General features: G+C 43.5%; 1 protein-coding gene across 6 annotated transcripts; it reads right to left on the bottom strand.

Annotated features, from left to right (window-relative positions):
• Nucleotides 1-6,802: 6,802 nt before the first annotated feature.
• LOC125747490 (syntaphilin-like) lies at nucleotides 6,803-20,525 on the bottom strand. 6 transcript variants are annotated; one of them, XM_049022793.1, is made up of 6 exons: nucleotides 20,374-20,525; nucleotides 19,455-19,593; nucleotides 17,517-17,630; nucleotides 17,064-17,186; nucleotides 15,164-15,316; nucleotides 6,803-8,771 (listed from the first exon to the last, which is right to left on the bottom strand). In XM_049022793.1, exons 3-6 carry the CDS (start codon nucleotides 17,588-17,590, stop codon nucleotides 7,769-7,771), a joined length of 1,353 nt encoding a protein of 450 aa, XP_048878750.1. In that variant the 5' UTR covers nucleotides 17,591-17,630; nucleotides 19,455-19,593; nucleotides 20,374-20,525; the 3' UTR covers nucleotides 6,803-7,768. The 6 variants fall into 6 exon arrangements, with proteins under 6 accessions (XP_048878750.1, XP_048878752.1, XP_048878749.1 ...); XM_049022795.1 differs by having other exon boundaries at nucleotides 17,517-17,615; nucleotides 19,668-20,522; XM_049022792.1 differs by lacking the exon at nucleotides 19,455-19,593 and having other exon boundaries at nucleotides 17,517-17,615; nucleotides 20,258-20,522.
• Nucleotides 20,526-21,265: the final 740 nt, after the last annotated feature.

Genomic DNA, 21,265 nt, shown 5'->3' on the forward strand with positions numbered 1-21,265 from the left:
CATGCATTCTGTGTTGCTGAATTAGTCGGACTAACGTGCTCATGGAATATTGTGGTTTAGGTCGAACCTGAAAATTAGGTGCGGAGAGAATAACAACAAACTGCTGAAGGAGAGTTTTCTGTGCCGTTGGGCCCTTGTTAGGGATAGGGGTTGTCTGACAAATCACAGAATACTTATCAGATGTAATAGGTGCTCAAGATCTGTAGTTCTTTGCCTGTCTATGGAGATTTTTGGCATCTTTATAGATGAATAAAAATGCAGCACGTGGCCTTTTTGCTGCGGCTGTGTGGGTGCGTGTGCTGAATTAAAAAGCTGGAAAATACAGGTTCCTGCAATAAAGCACTTCCTGCACTTTCTTTTTGGTTTTTGGCTTTGCACTGTGCCCTTTTTATGGCAGTGTATTGGGGAAATATTCATCGTTACATCAGGGATTGCGGCACTTTAGTAATTTCCATGTGGAATCAAATACGGGGTTTAATATGGTCAAATTGAAGAGAACCACACAGCATTGGGTCTGGTACAGCTACAATTTCAAACTTATCAATAGATTTGTGCCCTCATGGGTGGTGAAGTCGTCACCAAGCATTTCTGCATCTCAGCCATTTTGGCAGTGTTACATCTCTTCTCAGAGTGTCTTATTTTAGGTTTCTGTGTTCCGTGCTTCTTCATGGCCCCTCATTACATAATCAGAGCCAGGAAACGGAAAAAAAATGATTTCCATTGTTTTGGTATCTGTTGAGGGTTTTGTTTAAACAGGAAAGTATGTGTAAGGTCGGAATAATTTAGGGCTTTTCTTCTCAGTGGGATTCCCAACACAGCATAAGTTTTCCAATCCACAAGTCACATTGTTGTTTCCTCAGGAATGTGAGCTTCCTTTTTTCCTTCGTCTCCTGCTCCCATCATATTCTTTGCCACACTTTATAGCTCATTTTTCTGCTTCCAGTCTCTCAATTCTTCTATTTTTGTTCCGGGGATTGTTACATTTTCAACAAGGATCTAGGTTTTGCTTTGAGCCATAACCTGTGTCATGCCTCCTTATGTAGGTTCATAGTTTTTCCTTTTGCAGTGCAAGGTATTTCCTTGCTGAAAGGCCCTGCTGTCCAGAAATGAAGAGGTCGACCAGCTTGGCAGCTGTTGGCTGTTATTTCCCCACAGGAAACATCATGAAAGACAATGCAAGTTGTTGACTCACTATGTGTGTTTATATCTTGGCAAGAAAATGCCTTATAAAAATCAACAATTTATACATGTATAATGGACAATGCGTTCATTATAAAGTAACCCTAAAAAATGAGACATACTTGATTTTGGCATAGATTTTATGGATTAGAGAAAGGATTTCTGTTAGGGTTGCAACCAGGATTAAGGTTCCTATTAAGGTTAGAGATGCTATCGAGGTTAGACCTTGGGTTGAGGTTAAGCGTACAATTAGTTTAGTATGTTTTTTGTTGTTTTTACCATTAGGGTTAGATTGTGTGTTGTCATATTGTTTGCGGCAAACTTAATTAGCTTCCTGGCTAAATTGAACTAAAATTTAAAAATCTCTCCTATTTTTGATACAATACCCACCCCACATCAGGAGGAGGTGTATGCTGCTGTTGGATATCTACCACCAGAGGTGGGTAGAGTAGCCAACGTCTGTATTCAAGTACTGTTGCTTAAATACAGCAGCAGCTCTAATAGGAGTAAAAGAACTCAATGTCACTACTGGAGTAAGACTAAAAGAGTAGAAGAAAAGGTTACTCAAATACAAAATCTGAATTAGTAATTAGCAAATAGTACAATTACAGGGCTGCCTAATCAACAGCACGACTAATCAAAGAACACCATCTAAAATTAAAATATGCCTTGCCAATCAATAAAGCATGAAATATGCGAATAAAAAACCTTCCACCTCTTTGATAATCAAATACAATACACAAAGGGAAGCAGGGTTATTATAGTATTTTTGTGTTAAATTCTTTTTTATTTTTGTACTACTTTCAAATTTATCTCGCATTTCACTTCAGTTTTAATTAGTTACTGCAACATCTTTATCAGTTTGTTTACTTTTTTTTTCATCGGTACATTTCCATTTTCTGTTATTTATCTTCACTGAGATGTGTACGCAACCATATTCCAAAGCATGCTTTATAATGTGTACACACTTCAAATGAACTCAGATGAATTCAAATTCTGTTATGACAGAATGAAAACAAGCAAGCAAAAAGAAAACATTTTAAATGAGCTATGTTTAAGGATGCTTCCCATACATAAAATTGCTTTTGTTAGCTGCAAATTCGAAATAAGCTCATGCAGGAATCTGATATTTCTTAACAGCCATACTGACTAGGGATATTGAACTAGCGACTCTTTTGGTTTTGTTTTCTTTTTGAGAATCAATTCTAGCATTAAAATGTCAAATATTACCTGGTAATTTAAATGTTTATATTAATACAGGGAACAGGACATACTACTGGACAGGGTCGACTATAACGAGGGAGAGAGAGGAAGAGGCCCAAACTCTAGGAAAATAGACCAGTCTGCTAACATATCAACAGTTATAATCAGATCACCCCGATTTTTGGGCAACAAGAAGCAATGAGTATTGGAACTCAGTGGTATTGCTCATCCCTAATACCAGTTTATTTTCTATTCTGTAATACCGATTTGTGGATCAGGAGTGTGGGCAGGTTGTAAAAATCTGCAAACTGCAATCTGATTGGCTGATGACATGCAGAGCTGTGCTGTTTTTATTCTTCAATTTTGTTGAATACGAAACTTTTTTCCTAATTTATTATTTACTTTTATCAGGTAGTTTTCAATCTCTACATAATTTTATTTAGTTTGCGAAAATATTTTTGAATTGATAGTTTTCGCTTTGTTATCACTTCCCTGATGGGAAGCGGTCTCATACATAGGAAAACCACGGCACTCACCGGATAGATGGCGATCAGCCAGTGCCCAAATAAAATCTAAATTAAAAGTCAGTAACATCAAAAGGTGAGAGATGCAGGAGAAAGTAGCGAGATGACTGTAGCCAAATGTAATGGGGTTAAACGACGCATTTCTTTTTACAGATTCACTTGAGTTAGAGTGTGAAGTATTTACTTCAAAACAACTAGTTGAAGTACCTTTTTTCCAAAAAGTTACTCAAGTAAGTGTAGTGGATTAAGCGTAATATATTATTACCCACCTCTGCCTACCACTAGCTAGTTTCCTGCAGGTCTATAAGTTTCCACCACCCAAGACTTTGGACCATTAGTTATTCTGGGAGGTGCTAGACCATTTTGGTTCCAGTAACCTGGCAATGCTGGCCATCTGAGCCCCAGATATGTAACTAAACTAAGCTGGCTTCCCTACCCTAAATACTCGCACATGGAACACGGAATTAGGGTTAGAACTAGGGTTATGGCTACGGTTGCTATAAAGGGTAGAATCATGGTTTGGGTTGGTGTTATGGCCAGAACTAGTTATAGGATAAGATAACGTAAAACAAGATTTTGACAAGTCAAATGATCTTTTATTGGTATAAGGCTACCGGACGTGACCGCTCGAACGTTTATGACGCGTTCCACGTCATTGTGCACCTCCGCCGACGAACGCTCGCTGCACTACAAATTTCTGTCCGCGCTGTGCGTGCAGCTCTGACTGTACTGCGCAAGATGGATTCGCTACCGTCCACTTTAAATATCAACACTAATGTTTTGACGACCGTTGGGGTAGTTTGGAAACCCTATAGGCTATTTACAAGGCAATAAAACTGTTACATACATGTAAATGCGTATGTATCTGTGTGTAGACTTGTCTCGCATTGAAAATCTCACTCCAGTTAGCTGACCAATGTTGGCAACACTGTGACCTGACTCTCTTAATTTATAAAACATAGGGAAACGGACACAGACCTTACTGTTGTGGTATGTGTGCAGGGAATATCAGAAGAATAATTTCCATTATCATTATGAAAAATATAAATTAAAAACGTTGTGCGCATGTGCAAAGTACGCGGCTTGACCGGAGAAGTATGAACGTTTCTGCAGAGTGGGTACGCGAGTGTCGCGCTTGTGTGGAGAAGTATGAACCAACCTTTGCTCATCAAAACTTAATTCTTTCTGGTACTAATAACATTCTTTCTAGTATAAATGCAAATTTTACTAATAAATAAATAATATGAATTCAAGATATCTACAATGCAACTCTATGATCAATTTTACTAGTAAGAACTGAATTTTTTACTGGTAAGAATTCATTGTGGAGCTCTATAATTCCGTTATTACTTGTCATATATTCCCATGGACTATTTTGCGTCACATATCCTAAATTCAATTTTTTACTAGTAAAAAGTCATATTGTAGAGAACTGTAATTCAATTTTTACTAGTAAGAACTCCTGTTGTAGCTATGTAATTACATGTTAACTAATAAGAATTACAGGTCCAGATATCCATAATTGAATTTTTGCTACTACAAAATTAAATTGCACAGATCTGAAATTACACAAATACAAAATGTGAAAAGATTCAGGGTTGCTATTAGAGGGGGACCTGGATCATGGTTCGGCTTGCCTTAATAGTTAGGGCTAAGGTTTGGGTTTAGGTTCCAAGTTAGGATCAGAGTCAGGGTCGGGCTAAGGGTTAGGTTACCTTTATGTTTAGACTTTTGTTCACTGTAAGGCTTTTCACTGGGATGCTCGGTAGCTTTACTATTGTGGTTATGTCTTGGGTTACTTTTTTTCTAAACTACTAATCATGAATGTTAAAGCCATTTCTGTGTTATACAATGCCAGCAAACCTTTTCTCGTATACAAAGTACCTACATGGTCATCAACATATATTCCAACATGGTATATGTGTTTATTTAACACAATTAAATAGTTCTTATTATTAAAAATTCCAGTTAGTCTTGTATATTTACTTTATTTTTTAAAGCAGTAGGCCTGTTTCTTGCAGCGTTTAAATTATACCATGTTGTGTAACATTTCAGAGCAAATCATAACATATCATTCAACTTATACATATAAATATTTGAATTGGTGATTTTTTGACAGTTCTTGTGTCTTGTCTGCCACCTTGTGGTTTAATGGTGTCCATAAACAGCCGCGACAACACCGTGGTGTGTCAGTCTTGAAAGGTCCTGATGAATTAATAATGATTATACCTGAATTATTATCCCTGAATCTGAGTTTTGTTATGTTTGCCTGTTTTCTTTGCTTTATCATATGCATCTGAATGTATGATCCATTAGCATTTTTTGTGCAAATTATCATTCTTCTTTTTTTGCCCTTTATTGAAAAGTAAGGTTTTCATGGCATCAGCAGAAAATTTTGATTGAGATGGCCATTAGGGGCCGGTTATATTGTTGAGGGCAGCTGCATTGCACCATATCTATTCTTTTAAAAAAAATCTCTTCATTGGGTTTTTACACTGGCACATTCATATAGTACACAAAGAAGTACAATGTAACAGCATTAGCCCCAGATGCTAACTTCTAAGCATGCCAAAATCTATTCAGTTCTCCGAATCATTAAATCTGTCCCTCTCCCACCCACATCTACCATTATCATACCCTCAAACATCAAATAGAAAGGCACGGGACCAGGAATTAAGAAGAGATAAAAGGGGAAGGGAAAAAAGAAAGATAAGTAGGGATAGATAAGGTCATAAAAAATAAATCAATTAGCAAAAAAACAAAGAAATACATGAATGAATGGATGAATGAGTGAATGGCTGGATGAGTGTCTTGTATTGTACCACCAGATACTGAGGCACCAGTTCCAGCCCCCCCACCAATGACCTGAGGGCCCAATATAACATGTTTTCAAGGGGCCCAAAATCTCTAGCAGGGCCCCTGTCTCCACACCTCACGAAATGATAAAACACAAAATCATTTAATGTATTGAAATAGGATTTTATCTTTTCAGTCATTTGTGGGGAAAATATTAAAAATGATGACTTAATATACACAGTATCATGTCAGTAAAATTATTTTTAAACAATTATGCATATTACAGTCAACAATTTTGGGTTGATGCCTAACGTATATTTATATATGCACAGATATTTTGAGGCTTGTGACGCAAAGTGGGTTAAGGCCAGCTGGCCCTCTGAATGATAGATGAATCATTAAGTGAAGGACATTATTAGTTGAGTATTTGAATATTAGATTGCACAGATCGATCCTTGGACAATAAACCTACCCCATTCCCTGGTTAACACATACACAAACTGGTGATATAGTGGCCTTCTATGTTGCTTTTAATGTTCAACGCCTCCCCTCTCTTTAACATGGTCTGTATAATGCCATTTGATATCTGCCATGGTCTGTAAGCAGTCTTATCATCCTTCGTGTACTAATGTGAAGTCTTTACCTCACTTACATGCCTTGACAAGGATTTAACGGTTAGCTATTGTGAGGATGACATGGCAGCACACACAAAGGCATAGCAATGCAGGATACAGGTCATATTCATGGGAATATGAATGAAAATTTCAACCCAAACTTAGATTTTACCTGGGTAAGCTGTGTAAACCATCTTAAACTGCATTGGATGAAAGTTTCTGCGAAATAAAAAAGTACAATAATCAGACACACGAGGCAGAGAAACAGCATTTGAAATGCTTTATTTATTCATTCATTCAGATATTTACATCCTTGCTGCCATCTTTTTGCCATGCAGAAACAGTTTTTGGATGACAAAGCACACAGTACGAAGACGTCAGCTTGGAATACCTGCGTGAAGCAGCAGAGGAGGCCTAACCTCGGCACATATTCAAACGAGTGCCGTCACTCACAGGAGGGTGGCATGTACAGGATTTCAGCCTGCTGGTATTTACACCCATTTATTACATCTCATTGTATTTCCGTATTTGCATTACATTCAATATTTTACATAGCCAGTTTTCACGCACAGAGGATAAAAATGGTTCCTCTTTGGAGGTTTTGCAATGTTACAACTTCACCTTAAGCAGAACTACGATATAGTGCAATCAAAGAATAGCATTAACATTTTTACATTGCAGTGTATTATACAATATTTGGTCTTTTCAACTCTGTTGCAGTTTGGTTTTTTATACAGATGAAAAAAATATTTTGGTCAATAACATTCAGGATATTTATACATCAGGGCCAATAACAAACGTCTGCGACCAGCCACAGAAACACATTATCGAACCAAACTGCTAGACAAAAGCAAAAATAAACAGCCAGAAATTTTACTACTATTGTCATCCACATTATTAGGTGTGTTTCCTTTATTCTAATCAATATGATGAAAAAATACACAAAATATGTCATTAATAGGCACTGAAAAGCAACACTTTGTTATTTTAGACAATGCCCTTAAACACCACAAATGGCAATTTGTGACACGCCGTGGCGCTTGTGCTAAAAGGTTGTGTTGAACCGTGCAGTGAAGCGCTGCTGGGTGACAGAGATGAATCCGTTATCATCATCAATTATGCAATTGCAGCTACAGACTGCACTGTGCCTTTTGTTTGCAGGACAGCTATTCCGAGTCTAGGGACATGGGTTTCCAGTGCGCTGATTACATAATTATCATTGAACTGGAAATGAGGGATGGCTAAAAACTACCAGTCATGGTGAGATGAGAAAATGTTTAATGGGTCAAGAGTTCATGGGGCAGCTTCAGATAAATTCAAATAAAGCCTAAAAATATACCTCACATATAGGTTATACCAAAAACAATTTTTTGTTTAATGTCTTGTTTTAAATCTTTTTACTCTTATGAGGCACAAATTTGCACAGAAAACTGTAAGGGGGCTGCTTTCCCTTTAAATCTGTGTTACTCTGCCCCGAGCTCCGCCCCCAGCCCCCCCTACCCGGCGCAGCGAGTGCATGGCCAGGGCGCAGCAGCCACGCAGCAGCGAGCCAATGTTGCAGACGGGATGTCCCACCCTGCGGGGGCCGCGGCACAGCCAAGCCACAGCTGGCACTATGGGAATGCCCACCGCCAACAGGTCCACCAAGAAGTGCCGTCCCCAGTAGCTATTCGGGGTATGTCTTGCCGCCCCCATGGCTTCCTCCTCCTCTGATTCTTCGTCCTCCACTACCTTCACAGTTGTGACCTCCTGTGGATGTGGCTCACTTTCGGGCTGCTGCGTTTCGAGCTGCAGCTTGATGACGTTCTCAGGGGACGGAAGTTGCATGGTGCAGGAGATGGCGGCAGGTGCTGGCGAGCTGGTGATGTCAGCCATGTGGTCGCTCTCACTAACGGGGCTGGGGCTCTGCAGCATGGTATCAGTCTGCACGGCCTGCTCACACAGCGGGATCGGAGGCAGCGGCTGCAGAGGCGACTCGGGGTCTGCCTCAGCCAGGAGGGTTTCCAAGTCCGCCCGGCTGCCCCCGCCCACGAAGCCGCTATCCAGGGTCTCCTCGCCCGACAGGCCGTCTCGGTCTGGTAGTGCCTCACAGCTCAGCTTGGTGTAGGTGGAGCTGCGGGTGAGTGAGCGGGCCGGTGAGCTGCCGTGGGAACGCACCTCCTGGCACATCTCCATGCCCAGCAGCAGTGACTCCAGCTTGCGGTTCTGGGTACTGATGTCTCGGAAGCCGCGGTGCACAGCTGTTCCCGTGCCCTCCCCCATGGCCACACCCTCGTCTGTGCCTGCCGGCACGCCCAGCTGGGAGCGCACTGCCTCCACAACCCGCTGCAGCTGCTGGATCTCCCTGCGTGCCTCCTTCAGCGCCAGCTGCACCTCCACGCGGTGGCACTCCTCCTCCACCCAGTCCTCCTGCATCCGCCACAACTGCATCCGGAGCTCATCCACCTCGGCATCTCTGTCAGGGAGAGACAACAGGGGGGTGCAGTGGTTTAGGGGTCAGACAAGACCGAAAGGTTACGATTCCAAATGCCAGGAAACACCTGCAAAGAGACATTCAGAAAGAAATTTCAGAGTAAAACATTCAGCTGTTGGACAAGATTCAGATAAATCCAATATACACAGTTATTATCAGTAATGTGCTCATGCAGTTAGCTAATCATCATCACTCGTTAATTTAATGGTAATTTATGGTGCCTGCAGTAGCCTTGGTTAGACTAAGCTGTGGGCAGCAGATGATGGCATGCATAATTTACAGCCAAATCTCTGTTTAAATAATTCAGCATTTTCTGGTTAGGAATGTCAAAAAGAATTCCACTTTTCATACAAAATTGCTTTAGGAGTGCATTTACATTTTCTTTAAGCCAGTTGCCATAATGAATATTATGAATTGAAAGTTATGAAATCTGAATTATCGTTAAACAGGACTGTAACCATGGCAATATAACCATGGAAACATAATTATGCTTTGGATGAGTGGGAGAGCTCTGCCTTAGCTGAATACTATGAAAATGGTAGATAAATGAATCCATCCATCCTTTCTTCAAGATCGCTTATTCAACAAGGGGTGACAGTGAGCTTGGAGCTGATCCCAGGAAGCACGAGTCAGGAAAATATGCCTGGCTGGGATGCCATTGTCACGCCCAGCTCGTACGATCCTCGTGTGTGGACCTTGCAGAGGAGGTGCGCGAGAACCTCCGTCGGGTAGCCGAGCTCCGGACAGAGCGCTACGTTGCTCCCAGCAAGCCGGGGCCCATTCTTCCGCCGTCCGTCTTTGCGGACGTAGCGCCGCCTCCCGCCACCGCCGTGCGCCGGAGGAGGAGAAGGAGAGGATTGGCGATGGCCCCGACGATCGCCCTGGGGGCGTGCACCCTCGTCCCGGCGTCTCTCCTTGAAGAGGATGGGGAGGGCTTCCCGATCACCCCGTAGGCCCCCAGCTCTGCTAAGCTGCCTCCCCGGGCAGCTTCTCCAATCCGGAGAACATGCCGGGCCACTGAACAGCCTGAGCAGCCGCTTCCGCTGCCACCTGCGCAGCCAGTGCAGCCGCCCCTGCTAGCGGATCCGCCGCCCGAGCAGCCGCCCCTGCCAGCAGATCCAGCGCCCACGCCCGAGGCGCTCCCTCTGCCTGCAGCTCCCGCGCCCACGCCCGAGGCGCTCCCTCTGCATGCAGCTCCCGCGCCCACGCCCGAGGCGCTCCCTCTGCCTGCAGCTCCCGCGCCCACGCCCGAGGCGCTCCCACTGCCTGCAGCTCCCGCGCCCACGCCCGAGGCGCTCCCTCTGCCTGCAGCTCCCGCGCCCACGCCCGAGGCGCTCCCTCTGCCTGCAGCTCCCGCGCCCACGCCCGAGGCGCTCCCACTGCCTGCAGCTCCCGCGCCCACGCCCGAGGCGCTCCCACTGCCTGCAGCTCCCGCGCCCACGCCCGAGGCGCTCCCTCTGCCTGCAGCTCCCGCGCCCACGCCCGAGGCGCTCCCTCTGCCTGCAGCTCCCGCGCCCACGCCCGAGGCGCTCCCTCTGCCTGCAGCTCCCGCGCCCACGCCCGAGGCGCTCCCACTGCCTGCAGCTCCCGCGCCCACGCCCGAGGCACTCCCTCCGCCTCAAGTGACTGTGCCCCCTGGGGCTCTTCTTCCTGGCCCCACTCCTGTCCCTGACCCAGCTCCGGTCCTTCCAGCCCCAGTCCCTGAGGAGGTCCCAGAGAGTCCGACCACCACTCCTCCCTCCGTTGAGGTAGAGGAACTTGAGTGGGACCCCTCGGGGACCTCCCTGCTGTCTCCTCCGTCCTCACCCCGGCGAGCTCGACCCCGGCCAAGGGTCATAATGTCAGTGTCCAAGAAGGGGAGAGGACACAGACGCAGGGGAGAGGACACAGACGCAGGGGAGAGGACACAGACGCAGGGGAGAGGACACAGACGCAGGGCTGGGGACCCTCCCACCCTGCCCCCTGGCTCGCCCTCCCTCACCTGCACTGGGGCTCGGTCGGCGCCTGCGGGCTCCCTGACTGCGGCTCCTCGGTCGCCTGCTGGTCCCCCCACTCCAGCTCGTCGGAGGATATCGCCGCCTGCTGCGGCTCCCCCCCTCTCCTTGCCCTCGCCAGGGTCCCCTCCAGCTCCCTTGTCCCCTTCCCTGGTGCTCCCTCCTGCTCCCTCCTCAGCCCCTCCGTCGGTCCCTCGCCCTGCCTCCTCGGCCCCTCCGAGGTCCCCTCCGGCTCCGGCCTCCCGGCTGCCTGCAGCCCCTCCGGCTGCCACCCGTCGCCCGCTGGGGCTCCCCTTTCTTCCCCATCCTTCTCTCCCTACTCTCCTGCCTGTGTCTCTCCTTTCTTTGCTCCTCCTCCTCCTCTCTTTGTTCCTTGTCCTTTCCTTCCTTCCATCTCGGCTCCTCGTCATCCTGTTTTCCCTCCGTCCACTCCTGGTCCTTTTGTTCCACCTGTTCCCACTGTGTCACCTTTCCTGATCTGTCTGTCTGCTTTCCCGGTCCTGTGTCAAGTTTTGCTTACTTCTTGTCTCTGTGCCAGTTCTGTGTCTCGGTCCTGTTCCCTGTCCCTCGTTAATGGGTTTTTTTCTTGTCTTCCAGGTCCTGGTTCCCCAGTCTCGTCTCATCCGTCAGGGGTTTTGTCACGCCCAGCTCGTACGATCCTCGTGTGTGCCACGCCCTCCCGATTATCCACGTGTGCTTCCCTGATCATACCCAGCTGTGTCTAGTTATTTTGATCAGTCCTGTCTATTTCAGTCCGTGTCTTACCTCAGTTCCTCATCTGTCATTGATGTTAGTCGATGTCTGATGTCTCCTAGTCCCGTACCCGAAATAAATCCCAGTATTTCCCCGTATGTATTTCGCCTGTCTGCCTGCCCGCCTGCCTGAGCGATTACCCGCTCTCGCATCCAGCGATCGTAACAGCCATCTTCCAGGGGTACATTCTGTCATTTTGAAATGTACTCAAAAGTATCAAAAGAAATAGCATTCAATCTAAACAAACTACTTAACTGGGAACAACGTCTATCAGCTTACAGGTTGATCTTGAGACTGCGGCTTATAGGGCTGCCAGGTTTCAACCGATACTGGAACATTTGTTCGAACATGATATGAAAGATTCATGTTGAAACTATAATTAACCCTGTAGGTGCATTTGACCATTTATTGCAATTGTGTTGCTTGTCATCTATGGAGCCCCTTAAAGGTCAGGGTGGGAAAATATTTTTTAAGCATTAAAATATGGGGGACAATGTACACCATGTAACTTTATTAATTAATATGTGTTAAAACACATAATATGAATTACATTGTATCCATTCACTGCCAGTGACTAAGCAAGACAGCTGCAGGGCTACTGAACGTGAAGTGCACACACAAACACTGGACTATATTATAAAGAAGGGAAAATATTACAGTCATAACACTGCATATGAAGCTAACTTTATCACCGTTTTGGAGTTAAGGTTTATAATCCGCTTTCTGTAATATTTCGGTACAGACCCGCATATCCCAGGGAGGTTTCTCTGTGAGTGAGTTTGGGTTTAAACCAGGGGTCTCAAACTGCCGGCCCGCGGGCCATTTACGGCCCTCCCTCCGGCCCGCAACTGACGTTAAAAATATAACGCGATCCGGCCCGCAAAATATTAATTAACAATATTTAATATTAATAATAATTATCATTTTTGTAGTTATTTATAGCAATTTAAACTACTCATTCAATATACAAAAACAACACAAACAAAAACACGGTTAAAAAAATGAATACGGTGATAGCGTAAAAAACCTACGTGTGCCAGCAGACATGCTAAGAAGAGAGCTAGTTTCGGGGCTTTAGCAGTTTATTTTTGTTTGGCTGTGAACGAAAATGTCTTATTCCAAACCGAAAAGGAAAGTGGATGATGAACACAGACAGTTTCAGGAAAGATGGACACTGCAGTATTTTTTGTGGAGTTTAATGGAAATGCTACCTGTCTAATATGCAAAGAAAAAGTTGCCGTTCTAAAGGAATACAATCTCAAGCGTCATTACTCTACTAAACATGGAGACCAGTATGAGAAGTACCAGGAAGACGAAAGAAAAAAACGAGCCCCCCAGTTGCAGAAAGAGCTAACGTCCCAGCAAACTCTTTTTCTACAAAGCCAAAAAGGATGCTGATGCTGCAGTTGAAGCGAGTTATGTGGTGAGTGAGATGATCGCTAAAGCAGGAAAGCCATTCACTGAAGGGCAGTTTATGAAGGACTATATGTTGAAGGTTGCTGATATTTTATGTCCAGAAAAGAAGAACATGTTCAACAATCTCTCTTTATCGGCAAATACAGTGGCAGAGCGCATTACTGAATTATCGAGTGACATTTATGATCAGCTACGCGGGAAAGCGGGGGTTTTCACTGCATACTCTGTGGCGCTTGACGAAAGCACAGACAAAACTGACAATGCTCAGCTAGCTATTTTCGTCAGGGGTATTAATGAAAAGTTTGAAGTGACAGAAGAATTGCTGAGTTTGTGTCCAATGCACGGCCGGTCAACAGCCAAAGATATATTTCAGCAGTTGGGCGACGCGATTGAACGCGCTGGTTTACCTTGGAACAGACTAGTAGGCATTACTACTGATGGCGCCCCGTCTATGACAGGTAAAAAAATGGACTGCTGGCGCTGGTGCAAAGAAAGTTAGAAGAGGAACATGCAGATCCAGCGGTTGTTCTGCACTGCATTATACACCAACAGGCACTGTGCAGCAAATGCTTGAAATATGAACATGTCATGTCTGTTGTCCTAAAATGCATCAATTACATCAGGTCAAGGAGTTTACAGCACCGCCAGTTTCGTGCCTTTTTAGAAGAAATTGAGGCAACATATGGCGATGTACTTTACTTCACTGAGGTGCGCTGGCTCAGCAGGGGAAATGTCTTGAAGAGATTTTTTGAGCTAAGAACAGAGGTGAAGAGATTCATGGAAGATGGCAGAATGGATGTTCCTGAATTTGATGATCCTAAATGGGTCATGGACCTTGCATTCCTAGTGGACATTACAGGAACTGAACATCCTTAACCTGAAGCTCCAGGGCCCTGGTCAGCTTATCACAGCAGCGTATGAAAGTGTGAAAGCCTTCTCCACAAAATTAAGATTGTGGAAAACTCAGCTTTCTGCAAAAAACCTCAGTCATTTCACAACATGCAGATCTCTTGTGGAGGAGGGCATAGCATTCAATGGTGATGAATATGCATCTGCTGTTGAAAACCTACTTCAGGAATTTGATAAGCGTTTTGCAGACTTTACGGCACACCGTGACACTTTCCAGCTGTTTGCAGACCCCTTCTCAGCTGATGTGGAGAGTGTCCCAAATTTGTTGCAAATGGAACTTATTGACTTGCAGTGCAACAGTGAGCTAAAAACTAAATTCAGAGAGGCACAGGGAAATGCAGACAAGACTGCACAGTTTTTGAGAGAATTACCTCCACGCTTCCCAGAGCTGTCCAAAGTGTTCAGTCGGTTAATGTGCCTTTTTGGAAGCACATATCTGTGTGAGAAGCTTTTCTCAGCTATGAACTTTAACAAATGCAAGTTCAGGTCCAGGCTTAGTGATGCATCTTGAAGCTGTACTAAGAGTTTCTACTGTGAACACCATCAGGGCCAATGTGGCGCAGTTGTGTGAGCGAAAGCGCTGCCAGGTGTCTGGCAAGAAATAGCATAGTTTGCAAATGTATTGCATTTGTTCAGTGTAAGGTTGTTTGTTCAGAATAGTTTTGATAAGTAACTTAAGTTAAAATAAATTAGGTAACTGTTAATTAAAAAGTGAAAAATATATAACATAATACACAGACACTTGTTTATATTTTGTTAAGTATAACAGAAATATGTTAGTAATGTAATGTAAAAGAAAGTTAACAACTCAGCAATTAAAGTAAATTTCCAGAAATGTTGTGCTTGAATGGTAAAATGGCCCTCCTATGAAATATCAGTCACAGCAATGGCCCCCAGCCAATTTGAGTTTGAGACCCCTGGTTTAAATCATAACTGACACCACGGGTAAATTAGAGTTTTATATTCAGTTTTCCGGCTGTAATATCTTTCAACAAAAGCAAGCAACACCCCTTGGTTTTTCAGATTTCTTTACGGCACCGACGTTTTCTTTAATTTTAATAGTTTTTTGTCTGCACTTCACGCTCAATAGCCCAGCTATCATAGTTACTACCGGTGAATAAACACAGTGTAATTAATAATAAATGCAAAAACACAAATGAAAGTTACATGGTTTGCATTGTCCGCCATAGTTTAATGCTTAAAACACACTTAACTGGACATGTCCGTATCGTTTGGGTTTATACTTATTTGTCCAGTAATTGATTTCGCAGTTTAAGGTATGACCCCAGCGCATCCTCTCACCTGTCCTGCAGCTTTTCCACGTTCTCCCGGAGCCGCGCCCGCAGGTGTCGGATGCAGACCTCCTTTTGCTGCAGGGGAGTGAGGTACTGCTCTGGGGCGGGTGGGTGGATGCCGTGGTTGTCATTACAGGATGAGCTGTACTTCACGTGACGCCTTGGAGTTAGATAGGGAGTGAGGGTTTGGGTAAGACATTCACCATGTAAATGCAGTAGCTATAAAAAGTGTACACACCCCCCCTGTTAAAACGGCAGGTTTTTCTGTAAAAAACGAGAGTACGATAAATCAAAGCATTTCCCACCTTTAATATGACCTATAAACTGTACAACTCAATTGAAAATCAAACAAATCTGTTAAGGGGAAAAATATACAACAGTAATAATAATAATAATAATAATAATAATAATAATAATAAACATACAATGAGCTGGTTGCACAAGTGTGCACCCCCTTAAACTAATACTTTGCTGAAGCACCTTTTGATTAAATCATGGCATTCACTCTTTTGGGATACACACTTGCCATCAATTAAAGTGACTGATTAACCCCAAATAAAGTTCAGCTGTCCTAGTATTTACTCAGTTGCATCCCATAGCGAAAGCCATAATTTGCAGAGCATCAAAGTTATCAGTCAGGAGAAGGGTACAAGAAATTTCCACAGCATTAGATATACCATGGAACCAATGGAGTTGCCGCCATTAAATCTGAGGGAGACGTGTAATGTTTATTTCTTCCTCTAATATCTGCATCCTACTGCAATTCACAGGAACCAGATAGTGTGACATTTCCATCATGAGTGTGTGATTTTTTTTTACCTTTATCTATGTGTGTGTGACCTATATAGGTGCTGGGTGATGGCGCCCACCGTGGATGACGTGTTTGCATCGCTCTCCCGACTTAAAAGTTTTTTTTTGTGTTACAACACGAGTATCATTAAATTTGCTAATGAGACCACAGTCATAGGGCTGATCACCGTGAGGGCAGAGACAGACTATAGGACCGAGGTGGCGGGACTTGTGGCCTGGTGTCAGAAAAACAACCTCACTTTGAACACAGATCGACCCAAGGAAAAAGAAGTCGCAGCTCAGTCCTATTCATATCTGTGAGGCCGAAGTGGAGAGAGTGGAAATCTTCAAATTCCTTATGTCAGTGAGGATCTGACTTGGACTCACAATACACAATAATTCATCAACCAGGCGCATAAAAGACTGTACTGCCTGAGGAAGCTGAGGAGTTTCACATGTCAACCAAAATCCTAACCAATTTCTACAGGGGTACAGTAGAGAGCGTCATCACCAGTTCCATCACCGTATGGTAACTGTTCTGTGCAGGAGAAGGCGGCTCTCCAGCATGTAATTAAAACTGCACAGTACATTTCTGGAACATCCTTCCCCTCTCTGCAGGACATCTATGACAGCAGGGTCACCAAGAGGGTCCACAACATCATCAAAGACAATACACACCCCAACACATCGCGTTCACACCCCTCCCCTCGGGAAGATGCTACAGGAGCATAAAGTCCCGCACCATAAGACTGAAGAAAAGCTTTTTCCCTCAAGCAATCAGACTCTTGAACAATGCGAAAAGCTCAAGTTAATCTGACACCATATTCATATCGATATTCATATTCATATATTCATATCCAACTGTTACTGTACGTCATTTAGTACTGTGCACTTTATCGAGTGATTCTTCTTTTTTTATATTTAAAAAAAAAATTATTCTGTTTTTGTGTATTTTTCGAAGGGTGAGCAAGCAAAGTAAGAATTTCATTACATGGTTCTAACATTTACAAGTTTTTTTACTGAGTATATGCCAATAAACTTCTTGACTTGACTATATCTAAGGCTTCTTTTAGAATGCTCCGTGCTATGTTATGGCCTCATAATTACATAGACCTTACCTGGGTGTGCTTGGGTATGGGCCAGATGTAGGACTGGCATCACTGCCCTTGCAGGAATTGCTGCTACTGCTCAGTGTGGAGTTTGCATAGGTGTCTCTTGTGTTGACTGTTCCAGTTGACCGTCTAGTGCAAAGACATCGACACACTCATGACACGTGACAAGACCAGCAGCACCCACAGAACTGAAGACAACTTTCCCCTCTATCCCACCCCCATCAAAATTAAACAGTCATATCTATGAAAAGTTAAAGTCTGAAGTAGGGTATTACATAGTGCCCAAGGAACATAGGCAAGCTGGAAGGTGTAGGTGAGATGATGGCAATGAGGATACAGGACACAGAAGAACAGGCATGGAGGACTAAAGATGAGGATGGTGGATGCTGGACTGAAGAGGTGTGAGGACAATGGAAGGTGTGAGCAGGGTGTGTGAGGCTGAAACAGAGAGACGCTAACCGGTAGTGGTGCTCCGGTGGCTGAGGAGACAACGACCCACGATTTGGGCGCATTGAAATCATATAGCCTTCCATGGGAGAGAAGGCCAATTCTATGAACCTGAAACAGTCAAAACTTATAAGACAAGAAGAGGAATCAGAACCTAAGGACATAATATTTTGTACAAATGATGGAGTAATGTATTGCCACACACTCTTGTCAAGTGTCTTGGGGCAACTGTGTTGTGAAAGGCACTATCCATCCATTGGCCATACTAGCTTGTCCTATGGAGGTTTGCAAGAGCCCAGAGCCTATCCTGGAAGCTATAGGTGCAAGGCAGAAAATAATGCATGATGGGGTGCCAGCCCATTGCAGGGCACACACTCCATTCATCCCTGTGGGCAATTTGGTAACTCCAATTCACCTAAGCATGTTTTAGGACTGTGGGGGGAAAACGGGAAACCCAGAGGAAACCCCAAGATAACACAGGGAGAACATGCTCAGGGAGAACCTGGGGTGGGGACCCTGCTCTCCAGAGGTGTGCATCAACAGTGCAAGGCATTACACCAATGTACCATCCTGAAGGGGGCTATATAAAAGTAAACTGAATATTTATTAAACTGGGTACACAAGGGATATTATATAAAAGTGGGAATCGTGAAGGAACTATTGGATTTGTTCCTGGAGCTTTCCCCTAGAGTTCAGTGAATCATAGGTGAGAAATATCTAAAAAAAAATCAAGAAGAATGCCACACAAAAACAGACCACTATCTGACACAGCGCCAAAGATTTTCAGAAGACTGTTGGAAAGCTACGGAATAAATTAAAGACAATTCTGTCATCGCACAGAACACTAATCAGAAAAGAAGTGGAATTAAACAGCTTATCCTACTACCACGTACTTCTTCCAATGTTGTTAGGGATGTTTCATTGAGTGTTAATAAGCTGATTCATACACCATTTAATAACCCCATTATGGTAATGTGCGAGTAGCAAGAGCTTCCCTCAACTAAGTGCCAACGAAAGAATAGAAGCTCACAGGTCAAAGCTAGGTCTCTCCAAGTGCATTTGATCGATGCATTGAGATGCATTAGTATGTCTACTCAAAATCCATGGCCTTCCTCTTTTCTCATAGACATGACCCTGGAGTTTCTGTAATTTTCACCTTGCCACACTGGGAAACCTGGAGGGTAAAGCAGCTGCCTCTCTATTTGGTAGCCAAGCTATCCCCAGTGGCATGGATCACACCAGGTAGTCTTCCTGCTCCCTCCATCAAAGCCTTAAAGGTCAAAGGGTGGGTAAGGAGTGCTGGAAGTCAAATTAGCCCTTGGGACTTCTGCTAAGATCCAATCAATCTACTTTCAATCATGCCTCATTTAAGCTACTGATCCAGATTTAACATGACTGACATATCATGTGATTTTGCATACTGGTACGTATAGCACTCTGGAGTAGGTCTCCACAGTAATGGATGAGAATGGAAAATGTATTCAATCCTTTTTCGTGCTTAGCTTCCCATTCATCTGTTAATCTGTATTGATTGCCCCTGTGCTGCATCTAAAGGCATCAAATGGGTTTTTGGTTCTTGTCAGCAACAAATCCACATCCTCCTTGGCAGAAAGGAGCAGCTTTGGTGATTTCCAGACATAGGAGAAACCCCCTGAAGTGAAATGAGGAGTGAATTGGATTGAACGTTTTGTTACTGACCCAGGTCTTCTGAACAAAGACTGTTGACAATCACACAGCCCAGGTAATATCATAAAGTCTCCCTAAACGTGTGAGTAAGGAGTGAAAAATGGCTGACTACTGTAAAAGGAAAAGTGCAAAAATATCCAAGCAGCTTACAGTAGTCTTGTTATCCTGACACGAGCAACCAGTGACAGGAGAAGACAAGCTTAGTTACACATGGGGGTAAGTGGAATAATGGCTGGGACTGACCACAGTAATCTGTAATCTCACCTACAGTGAAGCCTTCTTTCTTCAGTCACTACACCAAGAAAACACTGCCTTCTTTATAATTCATAGCAGCAGCAGTGTACAATCTAATGCTTGTCTGATTCTTCAGCAAGCTTCAGTGAAGACACAACTGAACAACAGGCTGAAAATGAGGACAAAGGAGAAATCGCTATATATCCGCAAAATACTGTTGAAGCACCTGGAATAGGTACTTACATCATATGATGTGTATTTGCCTGACTGTGATATGAGAAGGAGGTTAAGCCTGAAGCCAATTTATAATGCAAGTGGAACACAAGGAAGCACACGTCATAACGACAGAAAACCAACGCAATTCGCCAGCCAGATTCATCAAGATCAAATTCGGCTTATTCGATTCATTTAACGCGGGAGTACTCAACCCTAATCCTGAACCAGCAACAAATAACACAATAATTCGATTAGTTCCGGTTTCACAGACGCGTGAAAACAACGTATCTTCAGATCAGACAAATATGATGGAGTATAAGAAGGTATTTCTCAATTTCACAAGAATAGCATCGGGCGTTAAAACCTAAATGTTTGTTGCTATTTTTGCTTCAAAACAAAGAACATACCATATAGCATACATATATGCAAAAACAGCAACAAAACAATAAAATCTGATGGGAATTTTCCCTAATGTTCCAGCGCACCAAACTAAAAGACACTCCCCATAAAAGGTTGTATGCAGCCCATTCTCGACACCCTAAATTATTTAATCTGTCAACACATTCCACTATACTCTACGATGCTATAGCATCGTACCAGTGAGTTGTATTACCCACCCAGTTTTTCGCGTGTTGTATGTAGTTGCTAGGTGCATGAAGATATTTATATATACATACACCGGTTTCCCAATGAGTCACCCACAAAGCGCCGACAAAATCCTAGTACCCTTTACCTGTTTTCTCCACGGTTCAAGGAATACACCACTCATATAGTAGACTCTGACCAGTGAAGACAGCTGTGTAAGCGCCGTCACAGGTGGGTTCAGACACAGAAATACAGCTCGAAACCTACATGTGACTGCAGAGTGTCACTTCACAGACGCGTCCCTAACATTACGTTTCTTAAAGAGACAGTGACATCTATTCCATTTTGTCTAAGGAATTGTAAAGACGCTATGCGTTAAATACGCAGCACACCGATGACGTTAATTTTGCAGACTGTAAGTCATGTCAGTAACAGCAAGTTTATTATATTTAACGTTATGGATTATAAACTATAATTCTACCAACATCACCACACCAAATTTTCCATATCCCGATCTTGCATCTTTGTCTGTGATCATTACTGTAAATAAGTACTGAATTCTCATTAGTCTTGACAGAATACAAATTATAGGTCAAGGTGTAACGTATTCAAATTTGTGAGAAAAAGTTTCAGACAAAGTACTAGGGTTCCAGTTTTGCTCTCAGTGTAAAATGTGTTCTTTTGTTTTGGTTTTGTTGTATTCTTGCAATAATATGGGAATAATGTGATTTTTTTTTGTTTAATAAGCTGTACTCTTTTGTCCAGAGTATAGAAAATGTCAATATTGTATTAATTTCTCAGTTCAGTTTCAGACTGGCACGTAATATATGGGAAATGACCATGAAGAGGAAGATGACAACCATCACTAAGGTAGACAGACTCAGTTATCACACATTAACATGACAATTGGAAGCCCAAAGCCTCAGAATTACAAGGCTGGAGGAAAATTATGTCACCAGGAGTCAACCATGCCCTGACACTGCATAAGAGCATACATAAGAATTATCTCTACATGTGGAACAGTAACTACCAACGTGATA

The sequence above is a fragment of the Brienomyrus brachyistius genome, chromosome 8 (genome assembly GCF_023856365.1).
Source record: "Brienomyrus brachyistius isolate T26 chromosome 8, BBRACH_0.4, whole genome shotgun sequence".
NCBI lineage: Eukaryota > Metazoa > Chordata > Actinopteri > Osteoglossiformes > Mormyridae > Brienomyrus > Brienomyrus brachyistius.

Coding starts and splice junctions, on each gene's coding strand:
- LOC125747490 (XM_049022792.1), bottom strand. CDS start 20,295: ATGCACCTAGCAACTACATACAACACGCGAAAAACTGG. Junction 17,187..17,516: donor CCACCGGAGCACCACTACCG/GTTAGCGTCTCT, acceptor TCTTTGCACTAG/ACGGTCAACTGGAACAGTCA. Junction 8,772..15,163: donor GTGGAAAAGCTGCAGGACAG/GTGAGAGGATGC, acceptor TCTCCCTGACAG/AGATGCCGAGGTGGATGAGC.